Source organism: Petromyzon marinus, chromosome 82 (genome assembly GCF_048934315.1).
Source record: "Petromyzon marinus isolate PM22_M1 ecotype Great Lakes invasive population chromosome 82, UKy_Petmar_22M1.pri1.0, whole genome shotgun sequence".
NCBI lineage: Eukaryota > Metazoa > Chordata > Hyperoartia > Petromyzontiformes > Petromyzontidae > Petromyzon > Petromyzon marinus.
In genome coordinates this window covers 3,973,275-3,990,622 of record NC_133747.1, presented here as the reverse complement: position 1 = coordinate 3,990,622, position 17,348 = coordinate 3,973,275, and the positions used below count along the sequence as shown (strand labels likewise).

General features: G+C 52.3%; 1 protein-coding gene across 7 annotated transcripts; it reads right to left on the bottom strand.

The window, feature by feature from the left end:
• Positions 1-2,047: 2,047 nt before the first annotated feature.
• Positions 2,048-16,983, bottom strand: PSMG1 (proteasome assembly chaperone 1). Of its 7 annotated transcripts, none has more exons than XM_076057375.1 (9): positions 15,957-16,246; positions 13,076-13,157; positions 9,479-9,594; positions 8,952-9,034; positions 7,715-7,872; positions 7,442-7,504; positions 6,596-6,770; positions 5,626-5,762; positions 2,048-2,574 (listed from the first exon to the last, which is right to left on the bottom strand). In XM_076057375.1, the coding sequence occupies exons 3-9, from the start codon at positions 9,571-9,573 to the stop codon at positions 2,500-2,502; spliced, it is 786 nt and encodes a 261-aa protein (XP_075913490.1). In that variant the 5' UTR covers positions 9,574-9,594; positions 13,076-13,157; positions 15,957-16,246; the 3' UTR covers positions 2,048-2,499. The 7 variants fall into 7 exon arrangements, with proteins under 7 accessions (XP_075913490.1, XP_032835907.1, XP_075913489.1 ...); XM_032980016.2 differs by having other exon boundaries at positions 9,479-9,603; positions 15,957-16,245; XM_076057374.1 differs by lacking the exons at positions 13,076-13,157; positions 15,957-16,246 and adding an exon at positions 16,960-16,983 and having other exon boundaries at positions 9,479-9,603.
• Between the last annotated feature and the right edge of the window lie 365 nt (positions 16,984-17,348).

The window sequence follows — 17,348 nt, the reverse complement described above, 5'->3', positions numbered from 1 at the left end:
CTGCTGTCAAACCGAAGCCGGTCATGAGCACACTGCCCAGGTATGGGAAGCTCTCCACTCTCTCCACAACTATCCCATCACCAATTGGGAGTTGTGGGGGTGGAGTGTCCGATGGTACAACATACCCGGCAAGTGCTTAGTTTTGGTGGGGCTGATGGTAAGGCCCCACCTCTTAGTGGAAAGCTCCAGCTTCTGCAGCAGTGCCTCTAACTCCTCCTCTGAGTGAGCAGCAATTACCAGATCATCGGCATACATAACATGGTTGACCAATAGGGAGCCATCCCTTGACCGCACCCGGGCATCGATCAGCCTCCCATTGTATCTGTACCAGATGGAAATTCCTCTGGTACAGCCATCGAAGGCTTCACAAACGACGTGGTCGAAATATATGTTAAATAATGTGGGAGCCAGAGGACATTCCTGTCACACCTCAAAGTGAACAGGGAATGGCTTCGACTCCCAGCCACGTAATTTTACCCGGGCCCGCTCACCATCATGAAGGTCCTTAATGATCGTGAGCAAAGGGTCAGGGACTCTGAAAGCATGAAGAACAATCCAGAGCCCAGGCCTATTGATGGTAACATTGGCCTTGACCAGGTCAATAAAGCAGAGATGTAGGTCTTGTTGGAATTCCCTACACCTCTACTGTAGCAGACAGATAGAAAATATGGCATCTGTGCAGAACCGCCCTTTCCTGAAATCGGATTGGGGCTCCGCAAGCCTCTCCTCAGCGTGCCTGGCAAGGCGATGTTGAATAATCCTTGCCAGGACCTTTCCCGGCACACTGAGGAGTGAGATGCCCCTGTAGTTGTTCCAGTCTGTGCGGTCCCCCATCTTGAAGAGGGGGCCACCAGGGAATCCTTCCAATCCTGCGGAACGCGTCCAGTGGTCCAGACTGTTGTTATGTTATGTGGGGCAGACTGTGCACAAACGCCACCCTCCCGCAGAATTTTGCTTGGGAGCTCATCTCTGCCCAGTGCCTTTCCTGGTCTCAGACTCTGGATCGCCTTCAGTACTTCCTCAACAGATGGCACCTCAACCAGCCACTCACTGGGGGCGACTTCTTCCAATATTTAAGGCACCGCAGCCTAAGCAGGGTCATCCCCACTTTGTCCCACTTTGTTTTCCAGGCTTAGGGATTTTCCCTCCCCCAGGACCTCACAGAAATGCTCAGCAAATCTGCAAACCTGTTCCTGGGGGTCGGGGATTGGATCACCGTTCTTTCCCCTAATGATGGTAATAGGTGTGGCGCTGCAAGTTACTTTTTTGATGGAGTTAAAGAGCGATGTGTGATCGTGGGCGATTGAGGCAGACTCCATCTCCTCAGCAACCCGCGACCACCACCCATCCTTGCAGTGTCTCACGGCTCTCCGAACATTCGAGCAAAGGCTGCGGTAAGCCTCCTCATTCTCTGATGTGGGATGCTGTAGACGATGAGAGTGGGACTGTCGCTTTTTCTCAGCCAGCCTGAACACCTCCTCTGTCAGCCAGGGTCTCTGAGGTCTGGACCGTGTACCCAAAGCAGCCATTGCAGCTGCTTGAGCCACAGTCCTAAACTTCGCCCATTGCCCCTCGACATCAGGAGTGGGGGACGATGCCAACCGAACATTCCACGTAAGGATTCAGTCTCCTGGCTCCGCCAAATGGGGTTTGGCCAGGAGACGTCATAGATGTCTGTCCCCCCGGGGCCTCCGGCACAAGCTTATTTAAAGTGTAAATTAGTGGTTTAGTGGTAATTAATTGAAGGTTGGAGGGGTTACCAGCCCCTCGCACCCATCCAGAGCCCCCTTTGCCTTGCTGTGGTGGCTACAAATGCCATGAGGGGAATGGCCAATCTAAATGTGCCCTCCTCCCATGGCACTACTCACCACAGCATTGCCGTCCAGCACCAACGAGGAGGTAGGGGGTTGTTTTTCCGGACTCAACATACATACAAATAGAAGCACATACACACAAAAACTCTAATTTAATAAAGCACTCAGATATGTCCATAGACATACAGCCACAAATACCCAGGCTCACACATAGATCCACACACAGCCACATATGTGATTGGCGTTACTTTATTTTTAATCACAATTGAGCACAGGAACAAATTCCCAAAACGCCCAGTCGCCAGCAAAAAACAGCACTGTAAAATGTTTAATTAGGTAACTGACAAATTCCTTAAATTGTGCAAGGTTACATACTCATATAGAAACCCAAAGATTCTAAAGTGAGTCTATGGGTCTATGTGACCCTATGGGTCCTCATGTAAGTCTATGGGTTTCTGTGTGAGTCAATGAGTCTCTATGTGAGTATATGCATCTCTGTGAGTCTTTGGGGTCTCAAATGCAAGTTTATGGGTCCCTATAAAAGTCTATGGGTCTCTGTGATTCAATGGGTCTTTATGCAAGTCTATGGTTCTCTAAGTGAGTCGATGGGTCTTCTACATTCGTATATAGGTCTTAATGCGAGTCTGGTCTCTGTCAGTCTATATGTCTCTGTGAGGCTATGGGTCTATGTATAGATGTTGCTGGGTAAGGCCGGTGGCTTCATCAACATCTGCAGCTGCGGAAGGCTTGGTGCTGAGAGCTGCAAGAAGTGGTGAAGTATGGGGACAAAGACAAACATCACACACACACTCTTTGGTTCTATTGGGTAAAGTCACGTAGGTGAAAAAAAATTTTTGTTATTTTATTTTCACCTACGTGACTTTACCCAATAGAACCAAAGAGTATGGATCCTAGCAGTCACGAAAGCTTTAAATCTAAAACATCACACAGTATGATGAGTGTGTGACAGCATGAGTGTGAGTGAGGAGGGGAGGTGTAGCAGTTAGTGCACTGCACTACGAACCTAGACAGCCGAGTTCGATTCTCACTCACAGCCAACACCAGTGACGATTAATTGAACCAGTCGTGGGCCTCCCCTAGGTTGACTCAGCCTCATTTGAGGACCTGGTGCGATGTTTAAATATCATCACTAGGGAGACAAAGGCGGTCGGGGGTTGTGGTGGTCACGGGTGGTGCTGGCCCCCCCACCCCCACGTGATGTGCTTGCTTTCATTGATGCTTGATAACAACACTTGTCCTAACAGTCTATGAAGGCTATATGGGGGATCTTTGTTTTGTACGAGGATAACAACAACCACCGTTCGCCACTAAGTGGAGGTAATACCAACAGAAGAGAGGGTGAATGGTTGCGAGGCAGAGGGACATGAATGCCAAACCTTTGTGTGAGGTAGTGAGATGTGGAGTGCAACCCCTGCGTACAACCATGAGCCGGGCTGGCACTCCACAGCAGTCGGAGGGGGGTATATGGTTCTCTGCTCGGGGCTAGTGTGGCAAGGGGCCGTCCCTCCACTCCCCCGTTGCCCATCAAACCCCGCTCTGGGGCTCCGGCCACAGGGCTGATGTATTTCACACGCTTGGGAAGGAGTATTCCTCATTTTGGGAGATGGAGACGTGGATAAAGATTCAGAGGCATGGGCGAGCGACAATGGCATGCAAGGACCAGCCAGAGATGGGAGCTACCTCAGGCCAGCCCCCGCTGACCCGGGGAGATTTCAGACTGCGCCAGCTAACCAATTTTGCCACCCTGCTCGCACAGGCTTTGCATCGCGTGGCATCTTTCCGTTGATGGGGAGGTGTTCTTCTTTGATATGGCTGATGTAGATGCAGAGCAACAACTACATTTTCACATTCAGGTGGTCAAGCCAGATAACCACGTCAGGAGTAGCGGAGTGTATCGCTGTGATGTCCCCTTCATATTTGTGGATCGGGCATTGCATCATTATGTTGTATGGTCTGTTCTGGGTGACCAGTCACACACTGGAGAGTTTTTTATTTATTTTCCATTTGTGCATTAGGTATCCGCATCTGCTGCCATGGTTTGTGTGGATGCGGTTTAGGGTGGACCTTATCTTCAGGGATCACTGACGCGACCAGAGGGCTGATTCTCCGGATGATGCGTTCCAGGAGTTTATAGGTCGTGCACAGGAGTGATATTGGCCTATCCCTTCCCGGGTCATTGGTTGGCTTTCCCAATTTGGGTATGGTGATAACCATTGCTTTCCAACATGCATTTTGGATGCATCTGGTTTTCATGTTTGTGTAAAGCTTTGCCAAGCATTGGAGTCCCCTAGGACCTAATTGGTGAAGAAATTCTGGAGGATTCCATCTCTGCCAGAAGCCTTGCCTTCATTGCAGCCAGACTGTCCCTCACTTCCTTTGTGCTGATAGCGGTGGGGTCTTGTGAAGAAATTGAGGCCATTGTCTGGTGTAATTGGCTAAGGATCTCTCGCTTGATGTTTTTGTCAAGACGTCCTTTTGTGTTCTCCACTAGTTTGGAGGCTATAGAGTTGGGCAGGACTTTTGAGGTCTGGTATTGTTGGATTAGCAGCACCCAGGCATCATAGTAGGGCCCAGGCACGGTGGCTGGAGTGTGTGAAGTCCAGGGCTTCAACGCACTCAATCCTTTGCATCTGGCTGAGTCTAAAGACTCTAGCAGGGCCTTTCCAACCTGTGGACTGCCTAACTGGTTGTTGCTTTCGGAGCAGGTCCTGGAAATCCTTTGTCCAGCATGGAGAGTATTATTTCCAGAAGCCTCGGGTGGGGATGCTCTTCTTGGTGACTGCTGTAAAGAGGCCAATAAAACGGTGATAGCATTCCAGTGTGATGGGAATTCTACTCACCACTCTCTCTACAGCCTCCGTATAGTGGTTCCAGTCATATTTGAGCAGGTTCCACCTTGGAAATTTTTTTTACACAATCACAGGGATTTTTATGCCAATGTGGGTGATGATGGGCCTATGTTGACTTTTGGGGAAGCTTGGAAGTATTTTGTGGGATGCATGCAGTGTGCTTCCACTTTGATATTTGGAAACTATGGTGAGGTCCGGGTTGTAGTGGTGATGCCAGCAAGCAGAGTGGAAAGTTGCTTGTTGCTTGGGATCGAAAACCAGGTGCAGATTTTCAGTGGATATCCAGTTAGTGAGGTCTTCGCCGTCAGCATGATAAATGTATAGGGCTGGGATTGGTACACTTGGGAGTGCTGGCTTTGGCCATTTTGCATTAGAGGCTTTGTACACTATGGTGATGTGCGGCTCCCCTATTTTGATACTGGTGGTGTAGGTGGCTTCTTTTTCAAATGGTGGGAAGGCGTATAACTTTGATGATGGGGAGGTGAGCCTAGGGCAGCCTAGTCTGGCACCTAATCTGGCACAAGCGCCACGGTGATGTCACCGCCACTTAGTGGCAAATGGTAGTTGTGTGACTGAATGTGAGAGTGTAATCGAATGTGGGTGTAAGAGTGGGGAGTGGTAGTGTTGTGGTTACCATACTGTACTATGACCCCGGCAATCCGAGTTTGATTCCTGCTCATGGCAAACAGTGACAATTATGTGAATGGGTTTTGGGACTCCCTTAGGTTGATTCAGCTTCAGTGTGAAAAGGCGGTCAGGTGTGGTGCTGGCCATCCACCTCATCATGCCTTCACAGGTGATTGCGAGCAGCATTTGCCCATAGAGTGTTAAATTAATTAAGGTTACACGGGGGATCTTTGTGTATGAGGGTGTGTGAGGAAGTGTGGCTGTGTGTGTCTGAGTGCGAGTGAATGAGAGTCGGTGACAGTGCGTGATCTCACCGGAGTGAGGCCTGTGAGAGGTGGGAGACTCAGGACCGGCAGGAAGGCACGGGTGCTGGGGAGGTCGGGGGCAGGGGCCTCCGAGTAGAGGAGATACAGGGCGACTGGCACTGCCCTCAGCACTGCCTCGCTCACCACTACAACCAGCATCACATCAAGCAAAATCACAACCACATCAAACACCTCCACATTAACCAAAACAACATGAACCACAACCACATCACCATGGAGCTTATTCCACATAACCCACCACATCAACCACAACCAACACCACATTAACCATAAACACAACCAACCACAACAGCCGCCATTCGTGACGTCACCACGTGGCTTGTGTCAGGCTAGGTGCACTTGAGGCCACGTAAAGTGTCGAAATCTCACTGGCAGGTCACGGGACAGACCTAGGTTACATGGGTTGCCTGACTGAGATGACTGGCAGATGCATCACCTGTGACCTCTACTGTTCCAATTTGCTGCATTTTAGCTGCATGACACTCCAATTGCTGTTGTGAGCGTCGCTGCTGTGCCCTCCACTGTAGCTGGAGGGCGACTGCCTCCAACTGCCTAGTAGCATCCTTCATGAGTCGCCTCCATAGATACCAATATTAACATCGCTGGTACCAGTCTTCGGCAAGTCCACTTCGCTCCACATCCTCCTGTACCACATCAGCCCACCTCTTTTCTAGCCTGTGCCGCGTCCGTTTCGCCTGCTCCATTCAGGCAAACAGAAGCAGCTTAGGTTTGCGGTGGCTGGCCATGTGGGCTACATGACCCAGCCAATGTAGCCTTACCTGATGGATGAGCTCACTGATGGGACTGTGTCCAGATCTTTCAAGGGTTTGTGAACTCCTCACACAATCCAGCCTGGTTAAACCCAGGATCATAGGCAGGCCAGACTGAATGATTCTAACTGGCACAGGGATCCACAACCACCACAACAATATCTACAAATTGAGCCGACGTCAGGCACCTGCAGCAGGCAGCCCAGTTGCATGCATGGGGGGAGGGAGGAGGGGCCATGCCAAGGGGTCCTTCCAGGGGGCAGAGCTCAGGGTCCTTCCGAGTGGTGCAACCAGTAGCTCCGATGCCCGCAGTCCAGACAGTACAAGGACCCGGCCCCGCACAGGGTCAGCCAAAGTCACCAACTACACAGGGCAATCCTGTTATCTACAAACCCAAAAACCACAATCCTCTTTGGTTCTTTTGGTAAAGTCACGTAGAAAGAAAATAAATTAAATCATAGAATACGACATTTCGATTGCAACACACGCGGTCGTCATCAGGTAGAACTAAATTTGAGAGAGAGACAAAACACAGACACGGAGACACACAGACAGACACACAAGCAGAGAGAGACAACACAGACACACACAGAGAGAGACACACAACATACACACACAGAGACCCAATGCCTCTGTGTCGTGGCCTTAAATAACGAGAGAGGGGGGGTGGCAGAGAGAGAGGTGGGTCTGCTGGAGTAGAGAAATTAGCACGTCAATGAGAGAGCTGTGTGGAAATCCACTCCGCGGCGGCAGAGGGAGAGAAAGACCCAGCAATTCTTGTAAATTTTAGAGAGAGTTGTGTGGAAATCCACGCCGAAGCGGCCGGGGGAGAGAAAGAGCAAATGGACCTATGAGAGCCTGGAAAATTTTAGAGAGAGAAATAGGCAGTTTGAGAAAACAAGCTGAGCAAATGTTTGGAAATGTAATGCAATTCAACGCAGACTTCAACAACATTCACCAATATTCTGACACACTCCTGGCCCATGGGAACACATGGTCACCAAACCTGGCTTGTGATTAGTTGTGCCACTTACCTGCTTCGCCCAATCATGAAGCAGCTCCTCTGGGATGGTGTAAGCACACAGTGCCACCCACACCTGGACAGAGACCAGGAAGCATAGGAGTGAATCAGTACCACAGTGGACATTGCTGCCTAATGTGTAACTTCGCAGCACTACGACAACGTGCCGCTGTGCCTTCAGTCCCTGTGTCTCCGGTCCCCGTGTGTCTCAGTGTCCACATGTCTCCGTGTCCCCATGTCTCCGGTCCTCATATTCCATGTCTTGTATCCCCGTGTCCCTGCGTACCTCTGGTGAATCTCTGTGTTGGTAGACGCGACACGTCTGCACCCCCCACTTTTCCCCGGGGGGTGCAGGGGGGGCAGGGGTCGTGCCCTGTGGGTGCAAGGACCCCCTCTGCACCCATGATTGACCCCCCAAACCCAGCACAAATACTTGCACGAACCCTGAGGGCACAGCACATGGACAAGCAGCCAGCAACAAACAGCGCTATTAGAGTGTAAAACGTTTATAGAAATGAGGCGATTATGAGAGCTTGTAAAAAGAGAAAATGGAAGGGATGCCTAGAGTGAGTGGGTTAGTCGGTAAGTGGGTGAGTGGTTGAGCAAGTGACTGGAGTTAATAGTTAATAAGTGAATGCTGGATCATTAATCATCCTGACTACTGCTGCTTCACTCTGGATGGCAACATGATTCAAACTTCAGCCAAATGTGTGCTTTGCATAGCAGTCACTGCAGTGTAAAGTATAATATTCTGGTCACTGTGCAGCGTAGCAAACGCTAGTCATTATGTAAACGTGGTGTAAGGACACATTGGGGTGATGCAAGGGCCCAAAGGCACACCATAACTATTCAATCAAAGGTGGCTGGAACACACCTGTGAAGGAAAAAGCACGGAATTGGCTAAGGACTGGGAGAGAGATTTGAAGGGGAAAAAAGGGAGAGCGAGTGGCGGACAGACAGGCCAAGGGACAGGTTTGGTGGAGAAAAGGGGATGGCGGAGATTAGAGGAACTAGCTGGAGGGTTCCTGTGAGATCGGGGAGAGTGTATAGAGATGGGATGTGACGGATGTGAGTGATCCTGAAGCAGCGGCTCCCTTACCAGTGCATGTGTTGTAGTGCAACGGATTTTTAATAAAGCCTGAAGACCACCTGGTGTGGACTCCCTTTCAATTAAACAAAATATATCTTGTGATGCTGCTGCGTTAGAAGTGGTGCTTGAACACAAAACTCAACACGTCTGTCAACAACACTGTGAATAAGAGCCATTATATGAAACGTCACAGATTTTTTTAGATTGTCTCCTTGGTAATCCTGGCATGTCCCGCATGATTATCATCTTGTCCTCATGACGGTGAAAATTGTGATAATGATGGCGATTGGTGGTGGTGATAACTGTGTTAATGATGGTGATGTTGGTGATGGTGATAATGGTGATATGATTGTAGTGCTGATGGTGGTGATGGTGTTCATGATAGTGGTGATAAAGGTGATGGCGGTGATAGTATTAATAGAGGTAATGGTACCGAGAGCGTGTTCTCCTGTAGCGAGGATGAGTGTGCAGCAGGAGGATGGGATTGCGCCATCACTCCACGACATCACCACACGACTGGAAACATCAAAACCACCACCATCATCACCATCACTCCCATCATCACCAACATCATCATTATCACGACCATTGACATCACCATCATCGATCACATTATAACAACCACCATCAACATCACCGCCACCATCATCACCATTATCACTATCACCATCATCTCCCCCATCACCATGTGCGAGTCTATATGTCTCTTTGTGAGTCTATGGGTTTCTGTTGGAATGTATATGTGTGAAACTGTATGTCTATGTGAGTGTGTCTGTGTATGTCTGTGTGATTATATGGGTGTGTGTGAGTCTCTATGTATATGTGAATGTTTGTGTGAGTATATATTCTGTGTCAGTCTATGGGTCGCTCTGTAAGTCTGTATGTCTATGTGAGTCTGTTAGTCCGTTTGAGTCTATGATTCTCTGTGCGAGTCTGAGTCTACGAGTCTCGAGATGGTACCTGTCCTCCTCTTCACTCTCCTCGTCATCTCCGCTCTCGTCGTCGCTCCCCGCTCGTGAAAACACGGGCAGCACCTCTCCAAAGAACGAGGCCATGGCCACTCACCCGACTCACCCCTACTCACACTCCAAAGACAAAAAGACCCCAGTATCGCCTTAAATATACTGTAGAAGCAAGTGTTGTTATCGAGCACCTATTAAGGCCGTAACGGCACAGGAGGGGTGGGTGGCCAGCACCACGGCCGGCCGCCTTTGTCTCCCTAGTGGCGATGTTTACTTCACACCGCTACAACAGTTACTCATTTGAGGCCTAGTGCATCTAGGGGAAGCACAAGACCGGTTCACATATTCGTCACGAGCGGGAATCGAACTCAAGCCGCCAGATTCGTAGCGCAAGGTGCTAGCCACTGCACTATTGCTCCCCACTCACTAACCCCTACTCACCCTCACTCAACCCTACACACCCCCACTCACCCTCACCCCTACTTACCCTCACTCACCCTCACTGCTACTCACCCTCACTCACCCCAACTCACCTCACCCCTATTCACCACTACAACAACATCCGCCATTCGCCACTAAGTGGCGGTGACGTCACCACGACGCTTGTGCCAGGCTATGTGCACCCTGAGGCCACGTGAAGTGTCGAACGCCCGCTGGCAGGAGGTCACGGGGCAGACCCAGGTGCCACGGGTCGACTGACTGAGATGACTGGCTGATGCACCACCTGTGCCTCCTACTGTGCCAACCTGCTGTGCTTTAGCCACCCGGCGCTCCGCTCGTTGATCTGAGCGTCACTCCTCCGCCCTCCGTTGTTGTTGGAGGGTGACTACCTCCAACTGCCCAGTAGCGTCCTTCACGAGCCTCCTCCACAGAGGCCGATCTTGACACCGCTGGTACCAGTCATCGGCAAGTCCACTCAGCTCCACGTCCTTCTCTAGCCCGTGCTGCGCCCGCTTAGCCCCCTCAATCCGGCCGAACAAAAGCTGTTTCGGCATGCGGTGGCTGGGCATGCGGGCTACTTGACCCAGCCATCGCAGCCTTCTCCGCCGGAGGAGCTCACCGATGGGACCTTGCCCAGATCTTTCAAGGATTTGTGAGCTCCTCACACAATCCAGTCTGGTTAAACCCAGGATGATTCGCAGGCAGGCCAGCCTAAATGTTTCTAACCGGCGAAGATGTTCCATTAGGGGGGTCCACGTTTCGCAAGCGTAGAGAAGGGAGGGAATGACCGTGGCCGAGAAGACCTGAAGCTTAGTGCGGAGCGACAGACCAGGTAGCTTCCACACAGCGTTACGCAACTGATGAAAAGATATTGCCGCTCGACTGATTCGGAGTGAGACCTCTGCTGTTAAACTGGAGCCAGTCATAAGCACACTGCCCAGGTATGGGAAACTCTCCACTCTCTCCACAACTGCCCCATCACCGAATGGGAGTTGTGGGAGTGGAGTGTCCGATGGTACAAAATACCCAGGCAGGTGCTTAGTTTTGGTGGGGCTGATGGTAAGGCCCCACCTCTTAGTGGCACGCTCCAGTCTCAGCAGCAGCGTCTCCAACTCCTCCTCTGAATGAGCAGCTATTACCAAATCATCAGCATACATAACGTGGTTGAGCAATAGGGAGCCATCCCTTGACCGCACCCGGGCATCGATCAGCCTCCCATTATATCTGTACCATATGGAGATTCCCCCGGTACAGCTATTGAAGGCTTCACGAACTACGTGGTCAAAATAGATGTTAAATAATGTGGGAGCCAGAGGACATCCCTGTCGCACCCCAAGGTGTACAGGGAATGGCTCTGACTCCCGGCCACGTAGTTTTACCCGGGCCCGCTCACCATCATGAAGGTCCTTAATGATCGTGAGCAGAGGGTCAGGTACTCCAAAAGCACGAAGAACAACCCAGAGCCCAGGCCTACTGATGGTATCATAGGCCTTGACCAGGTCAATAAAGCAGAGATGTAGGTCTTGTTGGAATTCCATACACCTCTGCTGTAGCAGACGGACAGAAAATATGGCATCTGTGCAGGACCGCCCTTTCCTGAAACCGCATTGGGGCTCCGCAAGCCTCTCCTCAGCGTGCCTGGCAAGGCGATGCTGAATAATCCTTGCCAGGACCTTTCCCGGCACACTGAGGAGTGAGATGCCCCTGTAGTTGTTAGTCTGTGCGGTCACCCTTCTTAAGGGGGACCACCAGGGCATCTTTCCAATCCTGCGGAACCCGTCCAGTGGTCCAGACCGTTGTTATGATGTCATATAGGGCAGTCTGTGCACAAACGCCACCCTCCCTCAGCATTTCGCTTGGGAGACCATCTCTAACCGGTGCCTTTCCTGGTCTCAGACTCTGGATCGACTTTAGTACTTCCTCAACAGATGGCACCTCAGCCAGCCACTCACAGCCTCAGCAAGGTCATCCCCACTTTGTCCCACGATGTTGTCCAGGCTGAGGGATTTCCCCTCCCCCAGGACTTAACAGATATGCTCAACAAATCTGCAAACCTGTTCGTGGGGGTTGGAGATTGGGTCACCGTTTTTTTCCCCTAATGATGGAAATAGGTTACTTTTTTGATGGAGTTAATTAGTGATTTGTGAACGCGAGCGATTGCGGCAGACTCCATCTCCTCAGCAACCAGTGACCACCTTGCAGCGCCTCATGGCTCTCCGAACATCCGAGCGAAGGCTGCGATAAGCCTCCTCATTCTCTTACGGGGGATGCTGTAGACGATGAGAGTGAGCCTGTGGCTTTTTCTCAGCCAGCCTGACCACCTCCTCTGTCAGCCAGGGTCTCTAGGGAGGTCTGAACCATGTACCCAAAGCAGTAATTGCAGCTGCATGAGACACAGTCCTAAACCTCACCCATTTCCCCTCGACATCTGGAGGAATGGGGGAAGATGCCAACCCCAGCCGCAAGCGATGATTAAATTCTCGCTTATAACCTTCATCAACTAGCTGAGACCAGGCCACCTTGGGTATGAATGGGGTCCTGGGTGTACACCCACCACCAGAGTGGAAGAATGGCAGGCACACCTTACAGATGACAAGTCGATGGTCAGTGGGCAGATCAGCTCCACGGTAGGTCCTGGTGTCAAGGACATGGACCCGCGTTCGCTGTTCCGTCACTACATAGTCCAGCAGATGTTCTTGCTTGGACCCGGCATGCATCCATGATGTTGTGTTGATGCGCCGATGCCGGAACAGAGTGTTGATAATTACAAGCCTATGGGCTGCACAAAAATCTAGCATCCTCCTATCATTGTTATTGAGCTGATCTGGCCCATGCCTTCCAATCACTCCAGACCAGGTGCCATCATCATGACCAACTCGGGCATTGAAGTCACCCAACAAGATGACTATCCCGAGGGGCCACTTTAGCTAGCACCTGTGACAGGTCATATTAGGAGTCTGACTCATCAGCCTGGCCTGCATCCCTCCACGGATGTTCGTCTTTGGTGGGGGCATAAGTAACCATGACCACCACTCCTCGCCTTCGGTAGATGGGAAGGCGAGCTCAAAGTAGTATGGGGCTTACCGCTTCCCACACCTCACCGCCATGCTCCCATCCCCCCTTCATTCCTTTGTTCAGAAGAAGAGCCACTCACTGTTGTTTGGTAGTCTCCTGCCCCGTGTAGACGACTGTCCACCCCTCATAGTGGCAGGACCCAGAGCGGTCCACCGGACATCCTGAATACAACAGAGATCCGGATGGTACCAGTCCAGCTCCCGACAGAGGAGTGGCAGCCTCTCATCTGCAGCGAACGTTCGAACATTCCACGTGGCCACCCTCAGTGTTTTTTTGTTGTTTCTGGAGGAGCCCCGAGGGTAAATATTTAATCTCCTGGCTCCGCCAAATGGGGTTTGGCCAGACGTCATAGACACCAGTCCCCCCTGGGCCTCCGGCACAAGCTTATTAATTAGATATTTTATACGTTGTGTTGTGGTAATTAATTGAAGGTGGATGGGTTACTATCCCCTTGCACCCATCCAGAGCCCCTATTTAGCCACTGTGGTGGTTACAAACGCCATGAGGGGAATGGTCAATCTAAATTGGCCCTCCCCCCACGGCACTGCCCACCACAGCGTTGCCGTCCAGCACCACGAGGAGGTAGGGGGTTGTTTGTGGCGGACCACTCACCCATACTCACCCTAACCCACCCTGACTCACCCATACTCACCCTCACTCACCCCATCTCACACCTACTCACCCTCATTCACCCTATCCCACCCCTACTCACCCTCACTCAACCCTCCTCACCTCACTGACCCTCACTCACTGCTACTCACCCTCACTCACCCCCACTCACCCTCACTCACCCCGTCTCACCGTCACTCGCCCCCACTCACCCCATCCCACCCCTACTCACCCTCACTCACCCCCACTCACCCTCACTCACCCCCACTCACCCTCACTCACCCCCACTCACCCCTACTCACCTCACTCACCACTACTCACCCACACTCACCCACTCACCCCTACTCACCTCACTCACCCCTACTCACCCTCACTCACCCCTACTCACCCTCACTCACCCCATCTCACCCTCACTCACCCCTACTCACCCTCACTCACCCCATCTCACCGTCACTCGCCCCTACTCACCCCATCTCACCCCTAATCACCCCTACTCACCCTCACTTACCCCTACTCACCTCACTCACCACTACTCACCCCCACTCACTCACCCCCACTCACTCACCCCCACTCACCCTCACTCACCCTCACTCACCCCCACTCACCCTCACTCACCCCCACTCACCCTCACTCACCCCACTCACTCCCACTCACCCCCACTCACCACCACTCACCCCCACTCACCCTCAATCACCCCCACTCACCCCCACTCACCCCTACTCACCCTCACTCACCCCCACTCACCCCAACTCACCCCCACTCACCCTCACTCACCCCCACTCACCCCCACTCACTCCTACTCACCTCACTCACCCCTAATCACCCTCACTCACCCCTACTCACCCTCACTCACCCCTACTCACCCTCACTCACCCCATTTCACCCTCACTCACCCCATCTCACCCTCACTCACCCCATCTCACCCTCACTCACCCCATCTCACCCTCACTCACCCCTACTCACCCTCACTCACCCCATCTCACCGTCACTCGCCCCTACTCACCCCATCTCACCCCTAATCACCCTTACTCACCCTCACTCACCCCTACTCACCTCACTCACCACTACTCAGCCCTACTCACCCTCACTCACCCAATCTCACCGTCACTCGCCCCTACTCACCCCATCTCACCCCTAATCACCCCTACTCACCTCACTCACCCCATCTCACCCCTAATTACCCCCACTCACCTCACTGACCACTACTCACCCCTATTCACCCCCACTCACCCCTACTCACCCTCAGTCACGCCATCTCACCGTCACTCGCCCCTACTCACCCCATATCACCCCTACTCACCCTCACTCACCCCTACTCACCTCACTCACCACTACTCACCCCTACTCACCCTCACTCACCCCTACTCACCCTCACTCACCCCATCTCACCGTCACTCGCCCCTACTCACCCCATCTCCCCCCTACTCACCCTCACTCACCCCTACTCACCTCACTCACCACTACTCACCCTCACTCACCCTCACTCACCCTCACTCACCCCCACTCAACCTCACTCACCCCATCTCACCGTCACTCGCCCCTACTCATCCTCACTCACCCCTACTCACCTCACTCACCACTACTCACCCCCACTCACCCTCACTCACCCCCACTCACCCCCACTCACCCCCACTCACCCCATCTCACCGTCACTCGCCCCTACTCACCCTCACTCACCCCCACTCACCCCTACTCACCCTCACTCACCCCTACTCACCTCACTCACCCCTACTCACCCTCACTCACCCTCACTCACCCTCACTCACCCCATCTCACCTCACTCACCCCTACTCACCCTCACTCACCCCATCTCACCGTCACTCGCCCCTACTCACCCTCACTCACCCCTACTCACCCCATCTCACCCCTACTCACCCCTACTCACCCACACTCACCACTACTCACCCCCACTCACCCTCACTCACTCCTACTCATCCCATCTCACCCCTAATCACCCCCACTCACCCTCACTCACCCCCACTCACCACTACTCACCCCCACTCACCCTCACTCACCCCCACTCACCCCTACTCACCCCTAATCACCCCTATTCACCCCTACTCACCCACACTCACCCTCACTCACCCCATCTCACCTCACTCACCCCTACTCACCCTCACTCACCCCTACTCACCCCCAATCACCCCCACTCACCCTCACTCACCCCTAATCACCTCACTCACCACTACTCACCCTCACTCACCCACACTCACCCCTACTCACCTTCACTCACCCCTACTCACCTCACTCACCCCATCTCACCCCTAATCACCCCTACTCACCTCACTCACCCCTACTCACCCTCACTCACCCCTACTCACCCTCACTCACCCACACTCACCCCTACTCACGTCTGTTGCGGGTGAGGGGGACGAGAGAAATGGAGTCGCGAATCCTTTCGTCGTTCTAATTGAAAATCGATTTTCGTAGAGCCCCCAACGGTCACGGAATCGATAAAGTTTGTTAAGCAGCGCGATTAAAATCGCCAAATCCTCGAGCCATTCAGATGTTTTCGGAATCAAGATTCAGTGTAAATGATGCTATCAGTCTCCATTCATTCTTATTCCAGCTCCGATTTGCACGGTTGGCTACGTACGGTGCAAAACAAGTGTTCTGTGTTGTACATACAGCACATGGCATCGATGCGCGTCTGAGAATGAATCTCGATAAGGAATCGCTACTGCTCGTGGCACTCACGCTGCGAATCGATGGGGATTCGCGACTCCACGCCCGTCGACTCACAACGTTGTGAGTCGTTGAGCAGCGGTAGGAGTGGAGTCGCGATTCCAGAATCTTGAATATCCGCATTGCTTCCATTGTGGTGATTCCACCGCCCTCTAGCGGCTGGCGGTGGGGGCTCATGTAAACCTATTTTCAGTTTCAGTTTCATTTATTTGGTAGAGCCCTGTGAGCCATTCGGCTCTTGAATCGGGAGCAACCGCAAAAAAAAACATGAGCAAGAAAACATCTTAAAGTGATTATGTGACTGTGCAAACAGAAAATCCAGGAAAAAACACAGCAAAATATTCCTGAAAAGCACCATACACCAACGCTGTGTGCAAAAATCCCAGTGGGATGCAAGTCAAACAACAACAACCACAAGACAACTAAGATTAAGGCCATCAGTATAACTCCGTACTACAACAAACAAACATGGCCAAACCAAAAAACTTTTCGACATCACCAAAATAAAGCCATGAAAGCAATGTAACACTGATCAATTGGAACTGACCGAATTTTCACAATAAACGACATAAACAACATGTAACACCAAACCCTAGAGCCATAGCTGGCTGCATGAGTCACTCCACAACAACAGGAGCATCAGTCGGAGTATCAAAATTTGCAATGCACCTGTGATGCCGCCGCCACGGAGCCGATCGGCGGGCGGCCCACCTGCGATCTCGCCGCTCCGAGCGACGAGGCCGACATTGCTCCACCCCACCACCTCCCCACCCCCCCCCACCGGAACACACACGCACGCACTCCCCCACCATTAGAGCGCGTGGGGAGACACCCTGGCCGACAGGTTTTCACCCAGAAGCCCTCGTAAAGGGATAATCTTCACGGTTTCCTGCAGCCAGGGAATTGGACGGTCTCCCCCGACGCTAACACCCACCGCGGCGCCGTGACTTTGGTTGTAATTACATGGTCACGACGGGGCTGCCGAGCCACCGCGGGTAGACAGCACACACAACACACACGGGTCAGCAGGCAGGTAGGAGGGCAGAGCCACGAGCGGC

Bases quoted from the DNA above. Each gene is read 5' to 3' on its own strand.
- PSMG1 (XM_076057374.1), bottom strand. From the start codon at position 9,573: ATGGCCTCGTTCTTTGGAGAGGTGCTGCCCGTGTTTTCACGAGCGGGG. The intron at 7,873-8,951 runs GTACCATTACCT...CTGTGCCCTCAG, and splicing joins TACAGGAGAACACGCTCTCG to GGTTCGTGCAAGTATTTGTG. The intron at 6,771-7,441 runs GTAAGTGGCACA...TGCCCTGTGTAG, and splicing joins TTCATGATTGGGCGAAGCAG to TTGGTGACTTTGGCTGACCC.